This window comes from Pleurodeles waltl, chromosome 6 (genome assembly GCF_031143425.1).
Source record: "Pleurodeles waltl isolate 20211129_DDA chromosome 6, aPleWal1.hap1.20221129, whole genome shotgun sequence".
NCBI lineage: Eukaryota > Metazoa > Chordata > Amphibia > Caudata > Salamandridae > Pleurodeles > Pleurodeles waltl.
In genome coordinates this window covers 1,001,953,554-1,001,978,545 of record NC_090445.1, presented here as the reverse complement: position 1 = coordinate 1,001,978,545, position 24,992 = coordinate 1,001,953,554, and the positions used below count along the sequence as shown (strand labels likewise).

The window sequence follows — 24,992 nt, the reverse complement described above, 5'->3', positions numbered from 1 at the left end:
TAGGTAAGCTAAGCAACACCAAGGTGACAGGGTTTCATTCTTTGACAATGAGTTACTGGAAGGTAGATCTTGAAGTGGAAAACACATTCCCTGCAACCCATGAGCCTCTTTATAAGGTAAATCAGTTGCATGGCCCCTGGTGCAGCCTTTTCCAAAATCTCTCACTATGGGAAATTATAAAATGGGGTATTGTTGAAGCTGATTGGTTTCGATAATCTAACCTTGTGTGCAGAATTTCAATAACAGCTTGATAAAAGCTTCGGGTATTTGGGAAATTCACTGGTCATTGTACTTATCCTGGAATTTTATTTTTGATCATGGCTCCACTAAAAGGACCTTTCTTTAGTTCTGTTTGCTATAGTAAAATTTTGTTTCAACTGATGCCTCATGATTAATGCAGAATCTCTGATGTGGCTCTGCAATGGTTGTGAGCAATCTCTGCTCCATGAAATGCACACAAGAAAAAAGCCCGGATACGCAATTTTAGGGAGAAATGTTTACCTTGGTGGTAAGTCAGGCCTTTTCCAAGAGCAGGTGATAAGGTGAATGAAGTTATAATGAAGGAAGATCCGGAGGTCTGCTCGAGAATGTTGTTAACAGACCCACTTTGATTATGCGGAAAGCGCAAAACACAGAAAGCCTCAGGATGACCTGGTGGCACAACCTCTTGAACAAAAGGAAAACTCAAACACAAAGCACAATGACACAAGCCTTCTACTCGTAGGCATGTTGGCTTGCACAGGTCTATAAATTAAACACCCCACAGGACGGGTAGAAGGCAGGACTGAAATCCAGTAGTTGTTAACAACTGTATTACTGTGCCAGATAACAGGTCATAATCTCCTTTTTCTGAACCCATCTTTTCCTATTGAAACCCAATCTTCTTAAGTCAACTTACCTCCTTATATTCTAGACATTAGCCTACTATAACTCAAACATTGAAAGGCAGACACACAGCACACACAACTCCTCCTCTGAAAGAGCTCCCAGCGATCTCTGAATAAAATTTGGCACAAGTCTAGCCAATTGTCACAGATAGTCAATTGTGGTTTATTGGAGAATCACTCATGCATTTAGCTTGGGCACAAGTTTCACTGATGAGGAGCCTGTAGTCCTATAGTGAGTCTACCACATATGGGAAATAGAAATGGCTGCATCTAAGAGAACTCTTCCAGAATATAATGGGTCATACGCATGTTAAAAACGTAACCATTCTACGTCATCATTTCCAAGAAACACCCAGAATACATTACTCTGTTCCTGACAGCGGTGGAAATATATACAAAAGACCAATCCTAGAATAAAGGGAGAACTGGACAAGTGGGTTTTAGTCTGTGGTGCCAGACCTAAAGTTGGGCTAACATCTCAAACAAAAACAAAAATTATAAACTACACCTGCACAAATGTGGCAATATATTCATAACTACTTTGAGAGTTCAGTGGAAGCTTAATATTTAAGTCTGAGCAAAAAAGTCAGCGGCAATTGCAAACACATTATGTCAAATAAAATTGCACATTGGCAACCTGCTAGCAATCAAATCATCCATTTCTGGTAGAATACACAGTACTAAGGACATGTATCGAGTTATCTTTAGAATCATAAACCTAGCAGGCCACAAAAACAAGAGTGCAAGCAACAGATCCAATTATATTTTTCTAAAAGCTCTGGAAAAACTCAATATTGAAATATTTTTGAAATACCATCTTTTTTGGTTCATCAAAGACACCTGAGAAAGGAATATCATTATATAAGATCTGAGGGATTCAAAGATTACCAGAATGAGATGGGCAGTAAAATAAAGGAGTCCTTAATTTTATTAATAAATTGAGTCGATAGCAGCATCCTTTGATAAGGCTCATAATCTGGTGTGTGTAACCATAAAATTAGCACGTACCCTGCATTCTAGTAAAAAAAAGTACGTCAAAAAACACCACAATGACATCAATTCTGACTCTTGTTCAAAAGGACAGCTATGTTGAAAAAGGGTTGAATTTCTTTCAATGTTCCATGTAGTCCAGATCAAGCTTAAAGGAGCAGGAAATCACTCTACAGGGAACACTTTCAGTACGACATGAACATCTCGATCTTGATTTTCCGTACATAGTAAAATATGGTGTGTGTATTGTGGACCCCAGCATGCAGTGGGCAATGGTGCAAACATGCTACCTCGTATAGTCCACTGCACAGTTGTTTTGGTTTTTTGCATTATGCATATTTATATTACTTCACATACATTTACAATTTAATGAACAGTGAGATAAAACGATTTGCCCAGAATGGCATTATTCTTCTTGGTACTACGTACAGAGGCCGTGAAACAACATGTTCTGATTGTCCTCAATAATTTTCCCATAAAGTTGCCATCAACATAAAAATTCAGAGGGGGGGGAAGCACAACTGTGTACAAGATGTATTATTTTAAATATAGAACAATCATGAATTGTGATACCACAAACCAATAAGCTTATGCAAAATGGTATTAGTATTAAGCCCTTTTGAGGGGATTAGGACACGCTGTGATACACCACAATTAAATCAATGTTTTTGAAGTGCACCCGTTTTACTTTCTACAGTATAAACTTACCAATAGTAGTGCCCTGCGAATGGCCAACATAGTACATTTGTTCCTGTCCAGTTTTCTGAACAATAAAGTTTATTAAAGCTGGAAGGTCCCGCTTTGCCATTTCATCGTAACTACAAAAAAATAATCATCAGAAATTAATAAGTAATTCATATTAGGCTATATTATTAATGCAATGGGACATTAGTCGAACAGTTCTACTATTTAATTATTTTACTTGGTGGTCTTCAGAAAGCAATGCTTGACTTAAGGGGACCAAATCACAATTGTTGCGCCTGTTCTTCTAAAACACTGGGTCGAATTACCAAAAAACATCTGCACCAAGTGCACTACTGAGTGTCCCTCAGTTGAATGTAGCTCTCTTATAGTTGGCTGTTTGAATCGCATCTACCCCTTGCTAAGTGCACAACAAAAAGGACACAACTTAAAAGAGGCATGCCAAGTTGTACGATTAAAAGCTAGACCAACGCATCCTCTTCATCTTTTAATCCGTGTTGCTTTTGCTATTTTTTGTTTTTTAGCTTTATGGTTCAACGGCGGTTGCTAACTCAAATCATGCTATGAAACTGTATTATTTGTCTCAATTATTCTTCCTCAGCTAACAACTGTAAAGTTAATGCTAGTCAACAGTACTGGCGCCCGGTGTATAACTGTCTGATCACTGGTCCATCAGAAAAGCCCTTTATGTTTTTTCCTTGTGACTCATTTCCTGGCAATTGCAGCGCCAAGTACTAAAAAATGAACAAGTTGCAAATCAGTACATCAAAATAGTTACAGTTATTGACATTGATACTAACAAAATAAATGGAAACCAATCTTTATATGAAGCAGGTGGGCCGAGCGTTTGGCAGGCAGGTTACGTTTGTGACAGAATGCCCTGTCTGCCAAACTCTAATTCAGGCTCATAGAAATTTGTGAGTTTGAAGCATGAGGAAAGCGGTACTAGGTCCTTTAACAGGACGCTTGGTATAGATATTCACAGGATCAGGTCTTTTAGGATTTTTCCCTTACTCAAGTGGAGTTTTCCCCATAGAAAACCTGTCCCATTTTGAAGCAGATGATGAAAATAAAATAGGGCAGAAAATGGTTGAGACAATGAAGTGCCTGCATAAAGGTGTGTACATTTTAAAGACAATGCAATGCATTTTTAATTGATACTGCAATAGACTTTTTAATTGTATTTGTCAGAAAGTAAACTCATTGGCATACAAATGCATTTTTAAATTATATATTTTTTACCCTTTTTAAATACAGATGCATCATATGACGGACTAGAACAGCATAAAAAAAATAATAATAATAATAATAATTAGTGTACACTGCAAGTGTAAAATAATAATGATCCAGTACAGTAGTTGATGCTTTAAGCTAAATTTCCTAAACATTCCAACTTATCTATCAAACCCTTTTTGCATGGACGTTATTTAGGGGTGCGACCCCTGGCCTTAGAGGTGGCAAAATCAGTGCCATGAACACAATGGCATCTCGCCCTTTCGGACACTGGTTGGGGATCCCCTTCCTTGTTTTCAAATAGTTTTTTTATTACATTAATAGTGAATATAATAATATATTATTCACTATTAGTGTAATAAAAAAAGGGAGTATAGTTAGCTCGAACATGACCCTTCCTGGTCGCTGAGGTAAGTAAAAAACACATTTACATATATGTTGTGCAAGCTTGCAGGTGAGACTGTGCTTATGTAAAACAGTGTGTGTATGGATGTGTGTGTGATTGAAAGTTAATATGAAATGGCATGTGACGTCACTTCCACTGGCATTTTGGTGAATTGACGTCCATGCCTTCTTGGTATGCCAATGCTTGTTCTGAAAGAACAAAAGGAGTACCGGTAGTAATATTCATTTTAAATTTCAACCCTCCACTCATCAAGAAGCTGTTCTCAAATGCAAAAGACCAAAGACACCATCATTACCATTTGTCAAATAACACGTGCTCGATGGAGAAAGGCTGAGCAAGATAGCTTAGAATAAATGTAATAAGTGGGCCTTTTCAAATTCTATAAACTACTTTGTACCTGAATTCCCAGAATGCATCTTGATCAGCGGACAGCGTCTTGTGTTTTCTGCACCAGGTATTCCCTCTGCTGTTTCCCAACCAAACATCATAGCCGGCATCAGCTAAAAAAAATCCCAAACTGTTGTTGGCCAGGTTTGTAACCCAGTTGCTAGCATCTGCAAGCAAGCCATGCTGCAAAAACACCACGGGCTTTGCACCTAAGTTAACAAGAAAAAAAACACTATTTAATAACAATTCTAATTTTAGACAGGTTTCATACACCAGTACCACCTTCATCCCATCTTCTCCCTCCCACCCTAGAGTCAATGCCCAGCCACTGTGACATGGGAATTACAACTAAACTCTGATGCCACACGCTATGATCAGGTGAACCCTACATTCACATCAAAATCGGTAAACTTTCATCACAAAATCCGTTCTTGTTTAAGGAGTTCTAGTTCACATCATATAATACTGAAAATGCAATGAAATTTGTACCAAATCTGAATTAGCGTACACCCAAGTTAAGGCTGCCTGCAAACAGTTAACATTGTATAAAGGACAAAAAGACAACATCCTGGGCATTCTCGGCTTTTATTAGAAGTTACTGTGAACCACTGTGAGCCTGCGACCATAAGGCAATGGGTATAGCTGATCATCACTGAGAGGTGTCAGGTTGATCCATAGGAGACACATTTGTACAGAGCAAAGCAGAAGTTTAAAAGGACTTGAAGCCTGTAACTATCTTGGGTAATAAACCTAGTAGTGTTTGTTTCAAAGAACATCAGTACCATGTTGAACTTGGAATGAGATCTCACAGTGAGGTCACTGTCGCTGAAAGGGATTGGATTTGAATAATATGACCTTTATGGAGCAACCTGGTCCTCCTGTCTCTGTAGCTCTGTTCAGACGCTCATACAGTGAGAGAATGGTCATACAGATTCACTATCGGCTTTATGTGTCCTTTCTTCTGACATAGTATACAGGAATTTCCAGTCCCATTTAGGTGGCTTCGTGCACCACAGAACTGTGCATCATGAAAGAAAGACAGCCTAATCTCTAAAAATATTCGAATTCCCAATGAGGCATGAACATATCTTTCCAAATGCCCCATATGCCATAAATATCCTAGGGTTGTCCAATCTTTACTTCACTGCATGGTCTTTGAGACGTAATCATTTTTTTTCCATAAAAATAATTATTACAGAACTGAGAGAAAAAAAGTCAATTGAAATCATGAGACATCTCAATGTACTTGTATGTTACATCGTGCCAAATGTAGAGACCAAACATTTATCATGTAAAGGTTGATATTATCACCCGTTTATCATTGTAAAATATCACCACTTACAAAGAACAAGGGACTGCCTGTCTCATATTGCAAGGTAAGATCTCCGCTTTCAGTGGATTTAGTTTCCAGTGTTCTTTTATCATCTAATTGTTAACTGCCAGTAAGGATTTGATAAATTGAGCTGTCCAAAAAACTGCCTTTCTTGCATGCTTGGGGATAATCCGGGTGTTGTCTGTATATTAATAACAGGTTAGGTTAAAATGATCTTAGGAGGTGGGGCAAGACATATGTTGACAAAGAAAAGGCCAATCATTGAGCTTTGGGAGACAACTACCATTTGAGGAAAAAGTCCTGGTAGTGATGGAGTTAGACACTACTTGTGTCCTTTTTGTGAGCCGTAACTCAATCATTTTAGGGTCATACTCTTGTATCATTCAGTATTCTGAGTATCAGTCGGTGGTTCACCGTATCAAGTGTAACTGAGAGTTCCAGTAGGACAAGAGCAGCCATTCCACTGAGATCTACGGTGTTCTTGATAAATTACCTGATTGCATGACCCAGCGATGTTGACTGTCATTGTCAGCTTCTTTGTTTCGTTTATGGACAGTAACTTAAACAAGCATAGCTTTGGATATTCATTTGTGTGGCTACGGTTTGGACCACTGCACAAAACTATATAGTTGCAGGCGTTTTTTTTTTTTTTTTTTTTTTTTAAAGTGGGGTTCCAGATCCGTAGCTGTTTCAATTAGGTGTTTGGAAACCTTTTTCCACTTCTTGGGAGTGATTGGCTGTATCTATGGTGCAGTGCGGGTTCCTGAATTCCGTGATAATTTTGAACAGCTCATGAGCCAAGTAAGTGGCTTTCTGAATGCTTTGTAAGTAGTAACATGTCTACGCATTTTAATTAATGGTAGCTTGGTAGATTCCGTATTGTCTTTGCGAAACGTTTTTGTATTTCTGGTCATGCGTTTTTCTCCATTGCCCTTGTAGACTTCCAATTTTCCTTTTTTTAATATGAATTCATATTGAGGCAGTCTGCTTACTGGCGTGGTTGCCTGTGCCTACAGTCTTTCAGGGCAGAAACATTGTCAAAAACCTATGTAATCCATTGATGTATGCAAACCAGTTTCATCACTGGCTCAAACAGTTACATTGTTAATAATTCTGTCTGGTATTTTGAAATGTTGAAATTCCTACATGTCTATTCGGGGAGATGGCTTCATCGTGGTTATTGAGTAGGCCTATAGTTTGGTGTGACTACGATTTGTCAAACCAGGTATTGAGGTTTCCTAAGAGATATATATATCTCAACATGATGAGTTGTTACATCTGGTACGGGAGACCAGGAGGCTGTCTGCAAATATTGTTTTGTGTGGAATTGGTTGGTAGGTAAAAAAAAAATAAGGGAGAGAAGGTTGAAGGAGTTACTCCAGTTTATAATAAATGTTTTTCACCAGAGCACAAAATAGATTAAACTGAATTCCCTCGATCCCTCCTGCGTGTAAATAATGATGATCACCATTTTTAAAATGTGAAAAACGTGCCCAAGCTTGGGGTAAAACCTGTTTTCTGCATTTCTTATTATGAATGTTTTATAAACCGTGCAAAATCACTTTCTCTATTCATGGATCAGGAAACTGATTAATTTTAGGTCAGGGAGTAACAACCAGTCGGTTCTCTCTCAATCTCTTTGCTATTAATCAACATGCTAGCCTTAGCAACGAATGTCAGTCTTCCCGCACTTCCTTCTGATCAACTGGTCATACAGTTATTTGTGGTGTTCGATATGGATCCTCCTTTTGACTGATAATATTTAGCTTACACATGCAGCCTCTTGGAGCAAAAACAAGATAATTACATTTATATCACTGTCCTAAGCATGTCATACACAGCACATTGCCTGCCTAGACCACACTATCACCCCAATGTGCATTTTATCGACAGTTTTGAGGCTATGTGGCAATATACTATGTTTCATTAAAAGTTAACATGCGAAGATGCTAGGTCGAGAGTTAGACATAGATGAAGCTATGCCGATAAAATGTAATACTTCGTAGTTGGAAGGAGGAAGTTCAGAAAATAAAAGAGAGCACTCATATCACTATTTCAATGAGCCTACTAAATCTAATTTGTATTTGTTTTATTTTTTATTGAAAATGTTTTATCCTTAATTGATCACCATTTTGAAGAACAACATTTGAAGTTGAATATGGGGCGATAAAAGAAAGAGTACAAAAAGAAATGATAGAGGAAAACAAAGCACAATGCTCCTTTTGCTAATGAGTAGATACATAAAAAACACATATTACCATAGCAGCCATGTACGAGCCAATCACCACAGGTATAATATACGATTTCAGTTCAATCACAGAATCTCACACAGCTGCGACACTCTCATGAAAAAAAAAACTGGGTATATTTCTCAAACTCGCATTTGTGTACACACTAGATTATGCAAGAAGCCACAGCCCAGGTAAAGAAGCACCCCATTCCCGCCAGTGAACCTGTCCCCACGATATGTAATGCTATTCGTCTCTTGGCTAACAGGCAAGCCAAACCCACAAGTCTCCTTTCTGACTTGGGAAGTTTTTAACAAATCCCAAGAACGCCAAGACTGAAGAGGGCTCAAAATGTTGGGAGGTCATTTTGTTCAACTCTTGGAATATTTGAAGCCAATGGTTTGCAAGTTGTGGGCATAACCATGCCAAATGTATGAAATCTGCTGAGGTAGACCCACAATGGCTGCACTTAACATCATCCATTTCTAGGCCCATGGCCTGAAGACTAGCTGGCCTGTGATGTCTTTGGTGTAAAAATTGTAATGAAGGAGTCTGTCTACTGTTGAGGGACAAGAGTTATTTGTTGGCAATAATACAACCAAGTTGGCTCAGAAATCTCCCTGCCAAGGGCCTACCCACACAGCATTTTGGCTTCAGAGTCAATAGGCAGTATATCACCATGCATCATATTATACATGTCTGTAACCAAAACACAGGAGGAGGGTGCCGTGACAGTGTATCATAGTGTTTTGAGAGGCAACAGTTCCTTCTGGAAATACAAGACCAAGGTTTTTAGGGCTTGTCTCAGTCTTTAATAGAAGTCAAAGGGTGAGCTCCCTCCTTTTTCTCTGAACTGCTTAAGGATATAAAACGTTTGGCCTGGTATAGGTCTCCCATTCTCAATGACTACATGTGTTATAGCTGCTGTTTAGCTTTCAATTGCATTGTGACTATCACCATTGAACTGTCCAACAGGGGACGAAAGGTGACTACAATGAAGGTTTACCAGCGGAAGAGGCCAAACTTTGCCTTGCATAACCCGTGACAGCCACAAGGCTGGCTTGTACCTGTGATCTAGCCATGGAGGTCAGCACTGCTGTGGCTCATCTCAAGGGAGCTGCTATAGAGGCTTTGAAGTGTTACAAGGCAAATCTCGGACAGACAATTTGGTACTAGTAATACTCAAAACATACCTTTGCTATCTAATTATGGAGCTCCAGATTCTGAACTGTGAACCCGCCAATAGAATTTGGCTGAGTAAGGCTCCTCCATTTGATTGAAGGTTGTTTCCCAGTCCATATAAAAAGGTCATAAGCGATGATCTAGCAAGTTATAAATTAAATAATTTAGGCGGATCAGAGTATTTAAAAAAACTATATAAAAACTGAGGCACAAACCCGATTTCAAACACAAACTCTCTCCCTGCCAACGAAAACAGCAACTTATACCATCTAGCTATTCTATCTTGCAATTTAACAGGCCCGGTCCATAGTTTTCTCTAAAGACCACAGCTGAGTCCAGATATATTTTAATATCCAAATATTTGACCACCTCCGTACTCCCAATGAATGGATACTTGAGGGAGGCCCTAGGTGTTGAATCAGTAAGGGGTATCATGACAGTTTTAACCCAATTGATTTGTAGCCCAGAGACCTCTCAGAACTTAAGAAATTCTCTGGTCAAAAAGGAAAATGTTTCATTTATGGTGTTCTATATATATATATATATATATATATATATATATATATATATATATATATATATATATATATATATATAAGGAAATATCATCAGCATTCATAGATGCTATAAAAGTCCTGCCAGCAAGATCAACCAATTCTGAAGAATCCCTTCTATCATACTCAGGAGTACTTCTGATGCAAGTGCAAATAAAACAGGAGAAATCGGGAACCCGTGTCTACTGCTCCTGAAAATTTTAATTACTGTGATGAGATCTTTGCTGTGGGGCCTTTATGTAGAAGTGCTGTCCACCCCACCAGTCCTTCACCCAATCCCATCCTTCTAAGTACTGCAAACTGGAACTCCTCATTAAGGGAGTATAACAATGAGCATGAAGGAGAGTAGAAATGCACCAAGATGGATGCAGAAAAGGAGCCAGAGAGAAGTGGGGGTGAGTGTTCTAGAGGCTGAACCAGAAGTGAGAAACTGTAAACAAAAGCATACAGGATACAAGAGATGCAAGGAAGGAAGGAAGGAAGAGGAGTAGTGAAGATGTACGGGAGACTGGTGAGAAAGGAGAAGGCAGAGGCAGACAGAGACTGGTCTAACGAAGAAAAGGAGCCTGAAGCCATGAACACGGGTCGGACCAGGTGGGAAGAGGCTGGGACAAAAAGGTGTGGCGTTGGAAAAAGACTTCGGAGCAGAAGGATGCAAGACCGGGAAATGTGGGAGGAGATGCAGAGCCAAGAGGTCGGCCAGAGAACCACCAGGACCAGAGAATAATTTCATGCTCACCTGGCGACCTTAAGAAGGGTGGAGCTATGGTCCTGGATTCTGCAGCACTAATCCAAGGCCGTGGCCATAGGCAAATGACCCACCTGAGACTTATGGGTTTCAGGGATTGGGAAGATTGAGTGCTGAAAGGGAAAACGAAGCTTAAGAGGTTTGGTACATGGCACGGAGAGGTTGAGGTGTCATGGTGTAGTAGGTCAAAGGAAACTCACAGCAAGGTGACGGGGAGCACTTGGTGGATGTAAAGGATTCATATGGGGCATATCTCATACTCAGGTTATTGTTCTGTTTTCTTCCTTCCTAAGGACGATTTTCCTTTACAGTTAACTTTTAGGTTTGCTGGATAAAGTATTGAGCAGTCAATTCTTTTCTACTGTAGCTTCTTTTTTACCTGAATGAATGTTTTGTGCGCTTCCGGAATGGCCACATTAAAGTCAGGTAAGAGAGCAATTGAGGATCATTCAAAATTCAAGTCTCATTTCTCCCTTGCCATCTTTAAGACAGTATTGCAGTCCTTAGAATTCGAGAGTGTGGCGATTATGGGCCTGGGGTGTGCCACGTGGAGGGTGTGGTGCAAGTAAGTGGTCTGCACTCGCCACTGCAAATAGAGATAAAAATATGTGCTCTCCAAGCATGACCTTAAGAATCCTATCAACCTATGTAGGCATGGGGCCACTACTCGTTCATTTCGGCAAACCCAAGATATGTTTTTTGCATCGTTGCAAACGTGCTTTCCAGATCCTCAATTTTTATACGTATCACTTCAATCTCGAGGCACTGCATTTTTTCTTTTGTTCTGTGCTGTCAACTACGGCCTCTGAGATTGACAGTTCCAACATATTCAGGTGTTTCCTGTGTTTGTTCACACTTTCTTTAATTCTGTCCATACGATCAGGCAGGGTATCCATCTTCCCATCAATAGTTTGGAGGTTATTTTTCTTTAGTGTACTGGAGAGAGGTGCCTCTGGTAGTACAGGTCTGGGGCCCAGCACCCCACCAGCAGCATAGTTGGAGCCTATGTACGCCAAAGCCAGTATGAGCAAAGAAGTGATGAGCAAAGAAGTGATGAGCCTGCTCGTCTTCCTCAACTAGAGACTGCACAGTACTGTTTACAGCCTGAGCATAGTCGAAGTAAGAGTGCCATTGGCCAGCTCCGATCTTCAGCTGCTCAAGCATCCAGTCATTTAATAAAGCAAGGTGAGAAGTTATTTAGCGTTCCTGAAGTGGGCCTTCAAAGTAGTGTAAGCCTGGGGCCCAGCAATGCGACACCCCTTCATCTGAATCCTATGTGCACCCACACTGGTTGAGGCTAAAGCAATGAAGGGACCTTCTGTAGCACCATCTTTGAGGGCCTCGCACTGCCATCTACAGCCCTGGGTGGATCAAGACGTGGGCGCTGCGGCCAGGAAACGTGGGTCGTTCCAGACATGCCCAACAAAGATTCAAGCTGATTGCTGTCCAGGTTCAGTGAATCATTGGTCAGGATACCACATTTTGGCTCTGCCGGTCCCCATGCAGCCTCTCAACGTTGCCGCCTCGTTCAGATGTTTCTCTTCCGCCTTCGGTTATAGTGGATGCCTCAGTGGCTCATCTCATCCGGCACAGGTCTCACGACCATCCCACTCTCGCTTCTCCACCACTACACCACTGCACCACTCCCAGGAGGCCACAGAGCCCAAGTGTTTTTTTTTTTCATGGGATGCAGGGGGTCCATAAAGTTGCTGTGAAATTCTCTGGTCGGATCAAGGGGATTGAAGGATAACTTTAAAAGGTGTTTTTACTAGCACCCCCACATTCCTTTAACAGTTTTGGGGCTTCTGATTGCCTTTTCGATGAATGTAATTCTCTACAAAGAAATAAGAAGCTTCAAGCATGGTATGGTACCTTATGCAGAGCTCTAAAGTTTCCTAGGTTCATGTGTGACAGGCGCATCCAGAATTTTCGCGTTGCATTCTGGGACGTTGCACCAATCATGACTGGATGACCTACTTACGCATGCACCTCGGAAACTTAAGAGCTCCGTAGATGGATGATTTGACATCTTTTGTGATGAAAGACAGGAGTGTGCAGTATCTTTGGCAGAATCTGGAAAGGAAAAAAAGTAAGGGCAGCCAGGGATGACTGACAGACTTCAACAACATAGTAAGTTTTTTTTTTTTTTTTTTTAAAGGAAAGACCAGTAGCCTGTGGCCTATGTTTTTCATTTAAGATTTTATTCAAGGATCACAAAACTGATGTTTCGATTCCAGATCAAAATCTAAAGATGTTTACCTAGAACTGAAAATAAAATTTGTCTGCATTGCCTAGAGAAACTCCTTAAAAAATCTGAATATTTAAATACAATAAAATGTCATACAAGAATAATACACAGTTTAGTAAAATGAGGCAGGTACAATCTGCCTAAGTAACTTTTAACAGCACAGAATGGATCACTAGAACCATACTCTTGCTAATATCAAATTCCTTACATAAAAAAAAAAAAAAAAAACAACATCAGGGTGTACAAAATACAAATTTTATCCATTGAGGATTGCTCAATTTTACAAGAATATATTACAAAGAGGCGTATAAGGACAGCCAATAACTATGTACAATCGGCTTATTGTTTAGCCCAGTTGTTTTCATTCCTTCATAGCATAAGTGCAGTGTCAAATCTAGGCAAGGGGAGGTAGATTATGGCTGATAAAAACAACAGGTTGCTGCTAGGATGAAACACCCATTCAAAAAAGGCAGGCATCTAAAATGTACAATTTTACTCCCCTCCGTTAAAGATTGGGCATATCATTTGCACTGTGGAATATCCCAAGGAGCAAGTGTTGTTTCCTTACTCGTTGGATGAAGTAATCCCTCGTTTGAAAGATGGGGAGACAGAGAAAGAAACCTCAAAGACAGGACACAACCACTGAGCTGGTTTTAGCCTGGATTTTGTGGACCACCTTCAATATGTAGCGTCTTTGGAAGACTGAGTCCAACTCGGGGGCGGCAGACCTTCTACTGGCCGACTTAATACCCCAGTTGTTCCAGTACAGTGCAGGAACCCCATTTCACCATACAAACAGGCATAGATATCTCTATGTCATCCCTCACCCCTCTGCTGCCATCACAGCTGGGATGCTAAAGATTATGTAATAAAAATTGCTCTTTTGCAGGGCGTGGATAATTGATGACAACAATATTGACGTGAGGAAGAAGAGGAAGCATTATAAAGAAGTTAGGTTGGGCTTCGTGTTTTATTCTCGTCGCTCCCGCCTGACTCAGTTCTCGTTCTCTTTGCTTCATCTCCAGAAAAAGGGGAAGAATATTTTTTACTATATAGCTCTTACTTGTGGAGTGTGGTTAGGAAGATCAAGTTCATGAGAAGTTCTTAATGTGCATGTGAATTTATGTTATCCCCTAAACAAACATTATGCCACATTTTTAGAACCTGGGTGTAACTAGACAACCAAAACCTACCTGGTCCAGGTGGCTAGCACTGTCTGAAGCCACTTTTATTATTACTATCACTATTATCAATGCGACTACTATCATTAGTATTATTACAGTGAAGGTAATTTTAAAGGTGCACATTTCAATCATATTATCAGATTTAACTAACTATTCAAACTCAAAATCTTTAGACCAAAAGAAGACTACCCTTAGCAACACAGATGCAGGAAAAAATCTGCTTTAATGTAACGAGTGTGGTTAGAAAAAGCATGCTCAATGAAGTGTACCCAAGCAAGACTCACAAGCTATCATTCCAGGTGCCATGCTATTCCATGCAAAATGCATTTGTAATGTGCTACAAACCTACCATGGATGTCAAAACAATAAACAGAAATTACAAAGCGTTAGGACGAAGGAAACAAAATCCTAAAACAAACAGCTTGTGCCATGTCTTCTAAACACCAAGAGATAGTTCTGCTTCAAACATCGTGTTGAAGTGTATCCCACAGAACACCTCTAGAGAAACTTGATCTTAGAAAGGTAATTGTTTCATTACATATGAAAAGATACATTCTACTTAGACACCTAGTAACCTTGCCGTACAGTAGCAGGTGGGCAATGGTCAGAATTTTGAAGTTTTTATGAGATGTGACCTTAACCAATGTGTGTAGCCTAGGATGAAACAGGTTTTCTTCCAATTGATAGTATAGGGACCACTTGGTTTTAAACCATCAGAAGCTGATGCAAAAAGTGAAGTACAAGACCTCTAAATTAATAATTACAGAATGTCTAGTTTTGACCCAAAGACGGCATCTGAAAAAGTGGACAAGCATGCGGCTGACAAGAATGATCAAATCTACTGAAAAAAACCTTGTATTCAGATATTATAAGGAGCTCACAAGTGAAATTATGCTTGTCATAGATAATGATGAATGCTCATTTTACCACCGAAGTTACACTTTGGTAGCCGCTGGAATGAGTATGTGCTATAACAGTAATGAAGGGTTCACACCCCTTAAATATTAGTGGGTTTTTAGGAGGGGGGTTGAAGGGGACCTGGGAACAAAGCTAAAACTCAATCTTTTCCTCATGTCTACTAAGCCTTGCTGACCTCCTCGGAGATTGAGTGCCACTGTAGATGGCTTTCATACAAGGAATGTTAAAAGCAAATACACTTAAGAGTCTTATGAAACCATATGCCCAGCACCCGTATTGCACACAGTTATCAAATACAGTGGGCAGCAGACTGCAAGTGATGAGTGTAAATGACAAAAAGAAAAATTAAGTCCAAGCCTCACTGGTTACTTCCCGAAACTTTCAATATCCTTCTAAAAGGATGTCAGAGTTGGAGGGAGTCAAAGCATGTCTACAGTATAGATTTAGAAAGATCAGCAAGGTTGCATTCCCTGTTCCAGAACCTAAAGAAAACCACTCTAGATGTACACATCTATTAAGGCCATTTCAGTGCCTCTCCCAGTCAAAAAAAGTGCCAGTAAATCTAGATCTTAAACAAATGTGATCCAAGCAATAAAAAAAAAAAAAAAAAAAAAAAAAATCTCATATACAATCAGCAACTACCTCATATATTCTAGAATAGCTCTAATTTCCTTGAACGTGGCAGAATGACAACACTAAGAAACAGAAACTTTATTTCAGATCATTTTTAAATGTTCTATTAATTCAGACCTTCAAAGGAAGCAGAGAAGGTAGGCAGCCATTTACATAATGAGTGCAAGCAAAAAAGCTGTAGATGGTATCTCAAGCTCCTTCAAATTGAAAAGAAGCCATTATAAAATTCTAGGCACCTGCAGACTGTCCCTACAGCCATGTAGTGTCAAGCACTCGGAGGAGACAGCCAAGGGCATGGTGACAGAGTAATGTGTCATATGAAGACTATCAAACTTTAAGTTTTAGCAGAAATTCCGTTTTGAAAATGAAATTTGTTCTAAATTGTATTGCACAATTTCATTTCCTAAAATTTTCTATAGCAGTGGACAAAGGCCGCTGATGTTGATTTTTTTCATTGTCTTCTCGTACAATTTTACCAGAGTAATCTCTTTAAAAAATATATATTCATCCACTTTAATTTACGTAACATTTACCAGTGGATAGTTACTTCTTCCAAAACATTGGCTTTTTGTTTAATATTTGCTGTGGATTGCAAATATTATCTAGGATAATGCAATCATGATTGCCTAGTTGTTAATAATGTGTCTGTGCCATGTCTATTAAGCGTGGAGAGCACTATTTTTTTAGGCTTGCATGTAGAACTCAGTTTAAACGGGCTATGGCTTTTGCCAGAAAAGATCTTTGTCCTCTCAAGTGAACAGAAGTGTATGTACCTTGATCAACTAGGGTTTGTCTACGATAAGCCTTGAAGCAAAACTTGGGCGTGGACTGCTTTTGGCACCCCTTGAATTGTATTGAGCCAAATTAACGACTGGAGTACTGTAAAGATTTGAGATATGGGGCATTTTAACTTTAAAATTCTGCCCCATACCCACAACATTTTTTACAGAATTTTGGTAGGCTTCCTTGGTCTACTTCAATGAAATTGCTAAAAACGGACGTAGGTTTTAAAAGTATCATGTACATGGTTGCGATTAAACCCGCACCCTTAAGGACTAGATTGCACTTTAGTGTACATTTTCTTTAAAGTTTATATGATTTACTCTGCTGTAATGAACTGCTGATGTTTAATGCAAATGGTGCTTTTCCGAAAAGATACATTTTTGAAGGATGTCTGTGATGAGGCTGGAAAGATTGATGGATGTGATCAGGATGGATGAATAGATGATGGATAGATAGATGTGATGAGGTTGGATGAATGCATATGATGGTAATGGATGGGTAGATAGATGGATGAATGTGATGAAGATGTAAGGGTTGCTGTCGGGGATAGATGTGATAAGGATAGAGATATGTGGTGAAAAGAAAGGATGATGGATAGATAGATAGATGGACGTTGGTTATGGCAATGGTCATGATAGCACTGATTTGCTCACTCTTAGTAACAAAGGAGAAAGAACGGTGACGATCAAGCATTCTGTAAGGTGTCCATAGACTATCATTATGCAATAGTTCATGGCCGCTGTTATCAACTAAGTCAAAACTAGACTAAATGCACTCCCAAACTGTGGCACTTCGAAAGCTATGGTGGAAAATATGCCAATTGTTTCTTTCTCTTTAGAACTGTACATCAGCTGGACCAGCTCTTACAGGAATTCATGAAGGAAATTGCAAATGCACGTAAAAGGTTTTGATTGTATGCTCAAACGCAGAGGAGCAACTAGAACACATCATTTTCACACAATAAAAAAAATAAATCAATTCATAATAGGATATTATACCTTTGCTTCCACTGTACTTTACTCCATGAGGTATTCTATTGATGCTCAGTATGTAGCCGTCATCCGTTACCACCTCATACTCCTCGCTGGGATATCCCCAGTATCGGATAATTTCACTCTGCGGTATAAACATAAAAGAATTTCAATAAATTGATAATACATCGAAAAATCCATGCCCCCCCCCGCACGCAGCCTTAGAGGCTTTGTAATATTGCCTAACGGTGCAAGACCACACAGTAGACCGCAAACATATTAGACAAGTTTTCCAGTGTAACACTACCATATAAAGCATATTCTGCCATTATTTGTCATCACTATTTTTATGCAAACATGCTGTGCAATAGGCTGGCATATCATACTTGCATCAGCAATAAAAAGTATAAACTATGCTGTATATACAAAGGTTTTCAAATCCCAGACCCCTATGGTCTCCTGAAAAAAAGAAGAAAAAAATAAACAAGCAAAGTCCAACGCCTCCATTGGCATTATAAAGGTATAGTATGGGTCACGCCTTCAGTAGAAACCCTCATGTTGCATTGGACACAGCTGACTCTGCCACAGGTAGGACGGCCATTGGTTCCTGTACGTGGCTTCTATGACACAGGACATGAAAGCTTGCTCTCAGAGTAGATTCATGTGTAAGACTTACAAACTTGGGACAGTTGCTGTTTGTGTCCCTCTTCCTCACTGTTCTCACTCTACATCATGAAATATATATAGACTTACAAATCTACCACGTCCGCTATATCGACCTTGCTGCTACATCGCAAAGTCCACATAAGTGGAATTCGGGCTACAAGCAGTAAACATACACTTACAAACATAGTGGTGTTATTAATAATAAAAGTAACAATTAAGGTACCTTTTATTGTGAGATTGGGATGCCCTCTTGCCCCTTTCACTACCGAGAGTTTCATTTTACAGTTTACTTTGGTCATCACTGCAGCAGAGGAGCACCTGTGTGTTAATACTGGTCTGGGAGATAGGTTTCTCAGGAGTCAAATCCATTGCTTTCTGGATTCTTGATAATCCTTACGTGTTTCAACTTCACATACACCTGTTTTATATAATAACAGCTGTGCACAAAAACAAGCAAGTAAAACAAGCTTACAGAGATGAGCCCTCCCGTTATATGTGCTAGAGGCTGTGATAATTAAATGATCTTGTTTGATGGGAAATATGCAACTCTGAAAAAACCGAAGAGACATGATGTGAGGAGAACTGAACAAAAACAAGGGTAATCTCGCTTCATGCACCTGTTTTTGGGCATAGCCGTTATTGTTGCACTTTGGTTACCTCATTTCCACATCTAAAAGAATATATAATGTGGCAGGGTGGAAGTGCCTTAATACGAGTGATCTCAGCGGTGAGATGGTGCATAATAATAACAACAACAATAATAATAATTATTTGTTTATAGTGCTTCACAGCGCACGTCTGCTGTTTCAAGTGCTGTTCATGGCAGTTGATAGTCATACCCAGTTTACCCCCTGCGGACAGCTAGAAGATTGGACCACCGCGCCAGGACTGGATGTGGCAGAGTCCAACTCATGGACCCACCTCAGGTCATCAGGACAGGCTTGAAGCCAAAACCGATTTGCACATGGTTGGCCTCTCTCTGTAATGGCGCAGTAAACAGGAAAAAACTACTTCCTCAGGTTGTTGCTTTCACAAAGGTCTGGACCACAAACACGTATGCTGTGCTAAAGAATGTCGAGAGAAGATTAAACTCTTCAAAACAAATGTTAGGGATAATTAAGTGAAAGATATTCGGTGGTTCTCCTGCGGAGCTTGGAATAATTTCCACTAATAATCTTGGTAAAGTGCACCCTTGGGTTTTAGCCTTTTAAGTGAACCGGATTTTTTGTTCACTAATCGTAGTTATTTATATTATGGGAAAGAATAATAGAAACTGAAATGGCGGCAGCATAAAGAAGACGACATATGAGCATTTAATTTAATACCTACAGGGAGTGCAGAATTATTAGGCAAGTTGTATTTTTGAGGATTAATTTTATTATTGAACAACAACCATGTTCTCAATGAACCCAAAAAACTCATTAATATCAAAGCTGAATATTTTTGGAAGTAGTTTTTAGTTTGTTTTTAGTTTTAGCTATGTTAGGGGGATATCTGTGTGTGCAGGTGACTATTACTGTGCATAATTATTAGGCAACTTAACAAAAAAAAATATATACCCATTTCAATTATTTATTATTACCAGTGAAACCAATATAACATCTCAACATTCACAAATATACATTTCTGACATTCAAAAACAAAACAAAAACAAATCAGTGACCAATATAGCCACCTTTCTTTGCAAGGACACTCAAAAGCCTGCCATCCATGGATTCTGTCAGTGTTTTGATCTGTTCACCATCAACATTGCATGCAGCAGCAACCATAGCCTCCCAGACACTGTTCAGAGAGGTGTACTGTTTTCCCTCCTTGTAAATCTCACATTTAATGATGGACCACAGGTTCTCAATGGGGTTCAGATCAGGTGAACAAGGAGGCCATGTCATTAGATTTCCTTCTTTTATACCCTTTCTTGCCAGCCACGCTGTGGAGTACTTGGACGCGTGTGATGGAGCATTGTCCTGCATGAAAACCATGTTTTTCTTGAAGGATGCAGACTTCTTCCTGTACCACTGCTTGAAGAAGGTGTCTTCCAGGAACTGGCAGTAGGACTGGGAATTGAGCTTGACTCCATCCTCAACCCGAAAAGGCCCCACAAGCTCATCTTTGATGATACCAGCCCAAACCAGTACTCCACCTCCACCTTGCTGGCGTCTGAGTCGGACTGGAGCTCTCTTCCCTTTACCAATCCAGCCACGGGCCCATCCATCTGGCCCATCAAGACTCACTCTCATTTCATCAGTCCATAAAACCTTAGAAAAATCAGTCTTGAGATATTTCTTGGCCCAGTCTTGACGTTTCAGCTTGTGTGTCTTGTTCAGTGGTGGTCGTCTTTCAGCCTTTCTTACCTTGGCCATGTCTCTGAGTATTGCACACCTTGTGCTTTTGGGCACTCCAGTGATGTTGCAGCTCTGAAATATGGCCAAACTGGTGGCAAGTGGCATCGTGGCAGCTGCACGCTTGACTTTTCTCAGTTCATGGGCAGTTATTTTGCGCCTTGGTTTTTCCACACGCTTCTTGCGACCCTGTTGACTATTTTGAATGAAACGCTTGATTGTTCGATGATCACGCTTCAGAAGTTTTGCAATTTTAAGAGTGCTGCATCCCTCTGCAAGATATCTCACTATTTTTGACTTTTCTGAGCCTGTCAAGTCCTTCTTTTGACCCATTTTGCCAAAGGAAAGGAAGTTGCCTAATAATTATGCACACCTGATATAGGGTGTTGATGTCATTAGACCACACCCCTTCTCATTACAGAGATGCACATCACCTAATATGCTTAATTGGTAGTAGGCTTTCGAGCCTATAGAGCTTGGAGTAAGACAACATGCATAAAGAGGATGATGTGGTCAAAATACTAATTTGCCTAATAATTCTGCACTCCCTGTATATGGTGCAATCGAGAAAGTACGACGTAGCAACCAAATGAATTAGGGACCCTCGTACTGCAAATTAAAAGAATTGCAACAGGCCACACAACCTTATCAGTGACAGTGAATACCGTGGACTTTCATTTCCAGTACCAAAGTAAGCTTTTGAGAAAGGATGGCTGGCAATCTTGTTTCGTTAGATTTCAACTGACAGTTTGTGAGGCATTCATAATATATTTTATGTAGCGCTTCTTATCAGCTTCTTGGCTATCTCCAGGCACTGTTAATAACAAGAGTTACTATTACACAATTAAATGGTGCTCAAATTCCATATCTCAGAAGGACAGATGCCCAAGTTGGCCTTATCGCTTGGCAAACTCGAGACAAGCAGGTCACAACAAAGCGTGCCAGCACACAGCTTTTCATTGGAATGAGACGCTAACATCTAAAGAAGCAGGTAAAGGGCGGGAAAAAAATTGTAGAGATGCAAAGTTTACCGTAATCAAGTCATCCTTTCCATCTGAGTGGCTTTTTCTATACATATTGCTACCACTAGCTACCTTTTTACCTCCCTCTCTCTGTTACCTCACTGTATATGAAGACAAGAAGAACTTTAGATTTATTATTCTTAACCCCATTTACTTACCGGGACAGAGGTCGACAAAGTAGATACAATGTTGTCACAAGTCGATATCTCCAACGTAATAATGTTATCCTGTGTCTTTGAAACAATTAGCTGAAAAATTGTAACAATGTTTTTCGGAAATAAGGTGCGACAAAATAGGTCTTGCTAATGACGTCAAAAATCCTTAGGATAGCACAGATTCTAATCTCCACTGTTGCTTCTCTAGCCAACTAGACAAACACCTCTACTCTCTGAAGTGAACTTGAATGAATAAAGCTGTCCTCTTCGACTCCACCCCCTTCTAACTCCATAGCGGTGCGTTATTCTCTTTCCGTTGAAAGATCAGCATGCTCTTCAAGTCATGCTTACTTTTTGCTCCTTTGCTTTCCCTTAGCCCCTCAGAGACACTCTGGGGGCTGTCGAGGGGTTAAGAAGCGGACACTGGGTCATACTGTAATGGCAAAGAAGGCCAAAGTGCGCGTGGTCTCATTTCCCTACCTCGGGCTCTATATTGAATATCCTTGTGTGCTTCTTTAGGTCACTCCATGGACTAAAATTGCTGTTTCACGAAACTGAGCTAAATCAGATATATCCCACCTCCTCTAGAATCCTTCAATAGCACGAGCCTATAAGCTGCCTAGATAGATCCTCTCTCGTGACTGGACGCTCTTTCCCTATAGAACACGTTTTTTCCCCTGTGGTTTAACGTCTTCTTGTTTTATATGATAAATGTTTTAGCGTCACTTCAGATCTCAGGTTCCTCTCGCTAGCCTGGTGGTTCTAGTTGTCTCTCTATAAAACTGCAAATAAATAAACAATGTGGGTGTGAACAGGGAGTGAAATAAACGGCAAAGCAACAAGAATGCGGAAGTGATCTCCCAAGCAGAGTTACATTAGCTTTAGAAGAAGTCATTTTAAACACTGGGCCAAAGTGCATGCAAAATAAAATGGAAACCTCAGTGCTCTACTGTAAAGGGAAATGAGAAAAGGGGAACTAAAAAATAAAACCCTGAAGCCGGAGGACACGAGACCACGTCTTATAAACTCACAGGGCAGGAAATTAAAAATACAAAGGGTAAACTGCAAACCTGAGGTACCGCAAATAATTCTGGGAAAAGCATTCCGTTTAACATCTTTCAGAAAAGCTTTACTGTAACAACACTTTACGCAGAAAGAGAGAGTGTCAATAAATGGAAAGAATATCCAACAAATCTCCAATTTCAAAGCATTAAAGCTTGGAGACAGGATCCCCAAAAATAAGGGGTATCATGAAAATGTTGGCTTATTCCTATATTTGTCTAGGAGTCTTTATCCACACTGAGAAAATACACTATGACAGGCTTGACCCAAATGTGAAAAAGCACATTCAAGTTTTCCTCTCTTTCTGCCAGTAGAAAAACATTTTCATGTGGAGAAATGTCTTACCTTATCTTTGGCCTCGCAAGTTCCATACCCTTTGCAACAACACCACTTACCTTTTCTAGGTGTAGCTTTACGAGGGTAATTAGGGTGGCAAATGCATTTCAAATCTTTGTAAATACCTTCAGGTTAAATATTTAAAGGTGATCTCAACAATGGTGCAGGACATAGCACTCATGCCTCACTGGTATCGCAAGCTTTCATAATGGGCTCACCCATTGCTCTCCAATATTAATTGGGAGTGTGCGAATTTGCTTACTTTTATCTCATGAAATTTTGTGAAACGCCATGAAGATCTAAAGAAAGTGTGCTTTTCTAAAGAAAATTGGTTTGCCGGTTTGTCCCTTTGCTTTTTTTACCTCAGTGCTTGCCTCGTATAAAAAAAAAAAAAAAACCTATTGATAGACACTTGCAGGACACTGGTTTGAACAGAAAAATGACTGTTGGTAAGACATTTTTGTGCAATCCTGTGTCCTGATGGTACCTTGCAAGACTTTTTTTTAACCTGAGGTGCATGCTTATGTTAAAAAAAAAAAAAAAAAAACCTACACAAAATTGTGAAATTGGGAGAAATTTCACAATTATCTCATAACAAAGCATTTTGGAATTTTGTAAATTTCACTGTCGTAATCAAATTTTCACCCTAGTTTAATGGAAACCCCAGTACTGGCAATGGGCTCACTGGTCACGCTCCCATGATGACCCCAACAACGGACAGTGGGTATACCCCTGTGACCTTCACCAGAAAACCTATATTTCTATCCCTAAACACGAATATCTGGAGTCTTGGATGAGTTTCAGCTGTAGTAGTAAGTCATCTGTGTATCTAGATATCTGCACATCTTCAATATAGTCATCAGGAAGTCATTTGTGGGCGCACATGACACTTTTTACATTTTCAGTTAGGTGCACAAAGGGCCAGATGTATCAAAGGGTTTTACCCATTCTGTGTCAATGGGAAAATGTTTTGGTACATATGTCCCAAAATGTTTTAATATTTGGTCTATTCATGTTTTAAACTGGAACAAGACAGCAGCGTATGAGACTGATAGAAGAGCTGGTGAAGGTCTGGTCTTTCTTGAACGTTAATGAACTGTGCACAATTTTTAACCAATACAATCTTTCCTTCATCCAAAATTGGTCAATCGTTGTTCCTCGACATGGGGCCTGTGCTGTATTCAATATACTAACGCTTATATGAAACTTTGAAAAAAAGTGTTGATTTTTTAAGAAATTGCTGAGAATTTTTAATACATAAAATCTTACTCACTAAGGAATCTATCAGGAAATCGAAGAAAATAAGAAGGAGATAGCAGTCAATACATTTAAAATGAATTTCCAGAATACTTTTTTTCTAGCAGTGGACCACTTGCAAGGACATAAATATGTTACTGGACAAGGCCAGAATTTGGACATTTGAGTATGCCAACATAACATTTCTATCTAAGATGTGTGCTATTCTTTTAACAGTAAGAAACTATTTTTTAAGAATATCATGGACTAGCCTCCCTTTCATAAAGTAAAGACTGGGCTGAACATTTACTTTCAACAATAAATGCTCAGATATTTCAGAGGATACTGAGAATTTTCCTTTCTCTTCAAGGATAAGTGGGGTGGAATGCAACATGGAAGGCAGCCTAGAGATAAGGGTCATGATGCACTCTTCGTCAAGATTCACTCTCATGCCATCAAGGGCAGGCACAAGTACTGATTCAGTTCTGCGATAAGGGCAAAAGCTCGAGTGACTAGAATCCAAAGAATGTGAATTTCTAGGAATAAAGCCAGTTAAAAGATGACTGAGCTTTTGATAATTTTAGCTAACAGTGGCTCAAGGGAACGGGCCAATATTTGGTTATGAGGGTGTATCAGCATTGGGTTTAACACAGAAAGGGCTATGACCTGCTTCCCAGTGTTATGTATGGGGGTTATCTCAAGGATGAGTTGAAGATCTCTGTCAGTCCCAAAACAACTGAGCAGAGGGGTATCTTAAAATCTTTAGGGGGCACGACTTGAATGGGGACC

At 39.7% G+C, this 24,992-nt stretch overlaps 1 protein-coding gene across 1 annotated transcript in view; it reads right to left on the bottom strand.

The window, feature by feature from the left end:
* The window catches only part of LOC138300481 (lysosomal acid lipase/cholesteryl ester hydrolase-like), a 73,279-nt gene that overhangs the window by 37,021 nt on the left and 11,266 nt on the right, over nucleotides 1–24,992 (bottom strand). Inside the window, exons 3-5 of the mRNA XM_069239898.1 lie at nucleotides 17,415–17,532; nucleotides 4,616–4,814; nucleotides 2,586–2,695 (exon numbers count right to left, since the gene is read on the bottom strand). Of these exons, the coding sequence (XP_069095999.1) occupies nucleotides 2,586–2,695; nucleotides 4,616–4,814; nucleotides 17,415–17,532 (427 nt within the window). The remainder of the gene's footprint in view (nucleotides 1–2,585; nucleotides 2,696–4,615; nucleotides 4,815–17,414; nucleotides 17,533–24,992) is intronic.